This window comes from Limulus polyphemus, unplaced genomic scaffold (assembly GCF_000517525.1).
Source record: "Limulus polyphemus unplaced genomic scaffold, Limulus_polyphemus-2.1.2 Scaffold11337, whole genome shotgun sequence".
NCBI classification, from domain to species: Eukaryota; Metazoa; Arthropoda; class Merostomata; order Xiphosura; family Limulidae; genus Limulus; species Limulus polyphemus.
Genome location: NW_013676947.1, coordinates 6,587 through 13,256, shown reverse-complemented (window position 1 = coordinate 13,256; position 6,670 = coordinate 6,587). Strand labels below are relative to the sequence as shown.

General features: G+C 34.7%; 1 protein-coding gene across 1 annotated transcript in view; it reads left to right on the top strand.

The window, feature by feature from the left end:
* Positions 1-824: 824 nt before the first annotated feature.
* Positions 825-6,670, top strand: part of LOC111083814 — a gene marked incomplete at its 5' end in the record, with an annotated part of 10,823 nt that continues 4,977 nt past the window's right edge. Inside the window, one exon of the mRNA XM_022380507.1 lies at positions 825-864. Coding sequence (XP_022236215.1) covers positions 825-864 — 40 coding nt within the window. The remainder of the gene's footprint in view (positions 865-6,670) is intronic.

Below are 6,670 nucleotides of genomic sequence, written 5' to 3'. Positions count from 1 at the left end.
AATAAGATTAGCTGATAAAAGCTATATTTATGTATCATAAAATTCATTCTGTTATGCGTGTTAATAAAATCAAATAGAAACCATTTCATACGTAGTTGTATATTTCAAATTAATAAACTTAAACATTCTTTCGACTATTTATGAAGTCTGTTTTATTTTCCATTTATTAGAAGGAACTGTGATTGGACAGAAAACATTAAGGATGAAGAATCCCATATCTTTGGATCTCCTTATGGATCTAGCAGGATTGATCAGTAAGCAGTTTGGGATTTTAGCAGTCTAGAAACATGTAATTAGCAACACACGTGGATTTTTCTAGTTATAATTTGCAAAAAGAAAATAGACAGTTTTCTGTTTTTTTTTGTTGTTCTTTTTTTTACAAAGGGTAACTAACATCACACCAAAATTCATCGTTAAGTATTGAACACGTGACTTTATTTAAAGAACGATATAGGAAACAAAGTACAGCATGCACGAGCTATGTGTGTTTGTGTGTGCAAAGTAGGGTAGTTTGTCTGTTTGTTGACGTCAGAAATTGTGAAGGAAGTTTGAAGTAAACCCTCCACACACCGAGTTTAATTCGATAAGCAATCTGACTAGCAGTTTGAGTTTGACGACATTAAACAAAATAACACGGCAACCTTTGAAGATAACCCAGATAAATGTGAGCGAACCTTGAGATATAAGATAAATTATATATTCGTTTCTAGTGACAACATAAATATCCTCGTGACGTCAAAAACAAGCGTACAAAAAGTCATATAAATAGGGACTGTCAAACCTGGTAACCAGACAGAGAAAAACACTTTGTGAGATAGGTTTAGTATCCTCTACCTTCCTGCTTGAAAACATTTAAAGAAAACGGTAGGTTGTATTTAATATATCGGTAGTTATTTTTTTTCTATTCCAGTTCAAAAATATAATCTGCATTAATCATGTCTGCGGGTTTTTTAATGTAATAAGGCGTGTTTTACACATTGTTTACAGTTTCATTACAGCTATATGACCTAAATTAACCATGACTGCCGTTTTCATATGACACTAAATCTTTTTTTGCTACTCCTAACTCTAGAAGCAATATTTTAACGTCTCTTCACGTCCAGGAGACTAGGATACCCCCACCCCCCAAACTACACGTTACTCACCTGTATTAACTAGAAACTACACGTTACTCACCTGTATTAGCTAGAAACTACACGTTACTCACCTGTATTAACTAGAAGCTACATGTTACTCACCTTTATTAACTAGAAGTTACACGTTACTCACCTGTATTAACTAGAAACTACACGTTACTCACCTGTATTAACTAGAAGTTACACGTTACTCACCTGTATTAACTAGAAGTTACATGTTACTCACCTGTATTAACTAGAAACTACACGTTACTCACCTGTATTAACTAGAAGTTACATGTTACTCACCTGTATTAATAGAAGTTACACGTTACTCACCTGTAACTTTGGTCGCAGTCCTGGGGAAATGAGATCAACTTAAGTTGTAGCAATGGAAGAGTAAGATTAACTTTGGTTGTAGTCTTGGGGAAATAAGATCAACTTAAGTTGTAGCTGTGAAAGAGTAAGATTAACTTTGGTTGTAGTCCTGGGGAAAGTTACTCACCTGTATTAACTAGAAACTACACGTTACTCACCTGTATTAACTAGAAGGGGAAAGATAAGTTTAAACCTGAAGAAACAGTTCACAGAGATCATTGTTCTTATTGTTGTTAGGAAAGATAAGTTTAAACCCGAAGGAACAGTTCACAGAGATCATTGTTCTTATTGTTGTTAAGAAAGATAAGTTTAAACCCGAAGGAACAGTTCACAGAGATAATTGTTCTTATTGTTGTTAGGAAAGATGAGTTTAAACCTGAAAGAACAGTTCACAGATATCATTGTTCTTATTGTTGTTAGGAAAGATAAGTTTAAACCTGAAGGAACAGTTTGATTTACCTAGTTACAATGTGTTAAAGTTGTGTTTACTTGTTTTTTTATTTAGTTATAATGTGTTATCGTAATCTTTACCGTATTGTGTTATAAAGTGTTACTATTGTTTTGATGTATCGCTAAAGTGTTCCAGGGTAAATGTCCATGTGGGACTATCTTAATAATAAGGTGATTTTGTCGCCACCTGGTGGTTAATTCATTACAGCTGTGTTCTTTGGTGAAAGCAAGTCACAACAGTTTTTACTTTATTGGTGTGAGAGAAAACTAACAACATGTAGAAGCTTATCGTAACAGAAAAACACAATAAACTTGAACACAACACACGTTACTCCAGCACACACAACAATACTTCAACAGAACACGTTTCTCTAACATAACAACACACGTTACTTCAGCACACTCAACAATACTTCAACATGACACGTTTCTTGAACACAACACACGTTACTCCAGCACACTCAACAATACTTCAACATGACACGTTTCTCTAATACAACAACACACGTTACTCCAGCACACACAACAATACTTCAACAGAACACGTTTCTCTAACATAACAACACACGTTACTTCAGCACACACAACAATACTTCAACAGAACACATTTCTTGAACACAACACACGTTACTCCAGCACACAAAAATACTTCAACAGAACACATTTCTTGAACACAACACACGTTACACTAGCACACAAATCAATACTTCAACAGAACACGTTTCTCTAACATAACAACACACGTTACTCCAGCACACACAACAATACTTCAACAGAATACGTTTCCTTATACAACAACACACGTTACTCCAGCACACAAATCAATACTTCAACAGAACACGTGTCTCTAACATAACAACACACGTTACTCCAGCACACAGAACAATACTTCAACAGAATACGTTTCCTTATACAACAACACACGTTACTCCAGCACACAAATCAATACTTCAACAGAACACGTTTCTTGAACACAACACACGTTACTCCAGCACACACAACAATACTTCAACAGAATACGTTTCCTTATACAACAACACACGTTACTCCAGCTCACACAACAATACTTCAACAGGACACGTTTCTCTAACATAACAACACACGTTACTCCAGCACACACAACAATACTTCAACAGAATACGTTTCCTTATACAACAACACACGTTACTCCAGCACACACACAACAATACTTCAACAGAACACGTGTCTCTAACATAACAATAAACGTGATATAAATTAAATGACTCTACAAGAATCCTGGTCGTTGAGTTGTTACGTGACGTCAAAGGACTCGTGTTGTTCTACTTTTCGTAGTTTGTAACACTATATTAAATTTCCTGGTTAGATCATTGCACGAGGTAAGCTTATCCACGTTTCTAGGGCGATTCATGCACGTAGAAGGTTGAATTAAAAAAAACGTTCTTCCCTTGAAAGGAACTAGAGGAATTATGAACTTGAAACTTGCAGATGTAGCTGACAAGTTGTCAATGTTTCTTCGAGACATCGACTTGTTTAAGACGTTTTGATTATTAACAACTAGAAGCTACACGTTACTCACCTGTATTAACTAGAAGTAACACGTTACTCACCTGTATTAACTAGAAGTTACACGTTACTCACCTGTATTAACTAGAAGTTACACGTTACTCACCTGTATTAACTAGAAGTAACACGTTACTCACCTGTATTAACTAGAAGTTACACATTACTCACCTGTATTAACTAGAAGTAACACGTTACTCACCTGTATTAACTAGAAGTTACACGTTACTCACCTGTATTAACTAGAAGTTACACAACAACAATAAGAACAATGATCTCTGTGAACTGTTCCTTCAGGTTTAAACTTAGGAAAGATAACAACAATAAGAACAATGATCTCTGTGAACTGCAGGGTACTGACTTTGGTGAATGTTATATGTTAGAAATCCTCTAATAAAGCAGGGTACAGAGTTTGGTGAATGTTATATGTTAGAAATCCTCTAATAAAGCAGGGTACAGAAGTTGGTGAATGGTGTATGTTGGAAATCCTCTAATAAAGCAGGGTACAAAGTTTGGTGAATGTTATATGTTGGAAATCTTCTAATAAAGCAGGGTACAGAAGTTGGTGAATGGTGTATGTTGGAAATCCTCTAATAAAGCAGGGTCCAGAAGTTGGTGAATGTTATATGCTAGAAATCCTCTAATAAAGCAGGGTACAGAGTTTGGTGAATATTATATGCTAGAAATCCTCTAATAAAGCAGGGTACAGAGTTTGGTGAATGTTATATGTTAGAAATCCTCTAATAAAGCAGGATCCAGACTTTGGTGAATGTTATATGTTAGAAATCCTCTAATAAAGCAGGGTTTAGCTCTCAGTAACGAAATGTTTCAGCTGCTAGTTTTAAGAATCCTTTCAGAGTAAACTGGTAACTCCTCACTCAGTTATCAAGTTCCCTTTGGCTGAGAGTGAGACTAACTTTTTTAAACATTTCAAAATGCCACTATCAGTAATCTTGTGTCGATTATATTTGTCCTTTGTTTGTTAGATCTTCCTAACGTTATAATGTTTATTCAGAAGATAATAAAACATTATGAAGCTGTTGGCTTTCTGGATTTGTTCTAACAACTGGCAGGTTTGTTTTTGTAATAATTCCGAGTTATAGGTCTGCTAAGAACGAAGAGTAAATCATAATCGTCGTATTTATCTGATTTTTCATTTCTCACGTGTTATACGTGCTATGAAACAAATGGCAAGGCTTAGCAGAGGCATTTTTTGAGAGTGTGATGACCAACAATAAAACTCTGGATGTCCACACGCACGAGCTGACTAACGTTACCCTCCTAACCTAGATTTTCCTTGTGGAAGACGTACTAAAGTAAAAACAAGAAATAACAGTGATATAAACGGATCATTGGCTTACTGACCTATATCGCAACCAATAAAGTTTTAGTGCTAAGCCAGTAGAATCTTTTGTCCTCACCGTTAACTTTCAAGGTTAGAAGCAACAAGGGACATTCACGAGGACATCGCATCTGGCTAAAGCAGAGACGAATCTTACCCCTATTCCTATCAGTTATGTAAGTATACCTAATAGGCAAATGAAAGATTTGTTATTTGTTCCTTTTCTAGATTTATCTACACCTAAACTAGTGACATATTCTAATATTGATAGTAATAGTTACTCGCGTAGGATCAAATAACTTTTGTAAATAGCGTCAAAAAAAAGGTAAAAACCCAAGCGCTTCCATCAGGTTATCCTGTTTTCTTCAGTGGTAAAGGTAGATATCATACAAAGTATTAGCATGGTAATACACACCTTGACGTTAATATTTAGTCTTCTCGTTAAAACAGGGTACATGGTAATACACACCTTGACGTTAATATTTAGTCTTCTAGTTAAAACAGGGTACATGGTAATATACACCTTCACATTAATATTTAGTCTTCTAGTTAAAACAGGGTACATGGTAATATACACCTTCACATTAATATTTAGTCTTCTAGTTAAAACAGGGTACATGATAATAATATACACCTTCACATTAATAATTGTCTTCTTGTTAAAACAGGGTACATGATAATAATATACACCTTCACATTAATATTTAGTCTTCTAGTTAAAACAGGGTACATGATAATACACACCTTGACGTTAATAATACTCTTCTTGTTAAAACAGGGTACATGATAATATACACCTTCACATTAATATTTAATCTTCTAGTTAAAACAGGGTACATCGTATTTTACTGTATAGTTGTGAGAGTTTCTATATAACACAAGTTTGATTTTCTTGATTTTTACTGCTTTACGAAAGTTATGGCATAAACATAGTATGAAAACGGTGATTCATATTTTGGATTGTTTGATAGGTTTAATTAAAAACTTCTGTTTCCTCTTTGTCTGTTTTATGACTCATCAATTATTAAAATTAATATTTAAAGTGGAAATGATACAACATTTTAGACAAGGGTATTCAGTGAAGAAAAATCCACCCTCGTAACCAGCTGAGTCTAGATCGTGAGTTAATCTTGACACATGCACGTGCTTGAGGTCACTGAAACCCTGTTTCTTTAGGTTGGGTTAAAGAAGCCACTTCCTAGAATGTCTGTACGAAACCCAAACCCTGTCTTTTTAGGCTCAACTGTAGAAACCACTGTCTAAAATTTCTCTGTTTTTAGTGTCAATAAAGTCGTCCATTCTTCTATTAATTAAGCAGTAGGCTTAGTAGAAGTTATTAAAATTTTTGTTCTCACCGCCAGAAGAGAAAAAAATTAAGATATATTAAAGACTGAGTATTAAATCACAGTGATTTTTTCACTCTTAGTATTGTTGTTAGGAAAGATAAGTTTAAGCCTGAAGGAACAGTTCACAGAGATCATTGTTCTTATTGTCGTTAAGAGAGAGAAGTTTAAACCTGAAGAAACTTTATTAGAGGATTTCCAACATATAACATTCACCAAAGTCTGGACCCTGCTTTATTAGAGGATTTCCAACATATAACATTCACCAAACTCTGTACCCTGCTTTATTAGAGGATTTCTAACATACACCGTTCACCAAACTCTGTACTCTGCTTTATTAGAGGATTTCCAACATATAACATTCACCAAACTCTGTACCCTGCTTTATTAGAGGATTTCTAACATATAACATTCACCAAACTCTGTACCCTGCTTTATTAGAGGATTTCTAACATATAACATTAACCAAACTCTGTACCCTGCTTTATTAGAGGATTTCC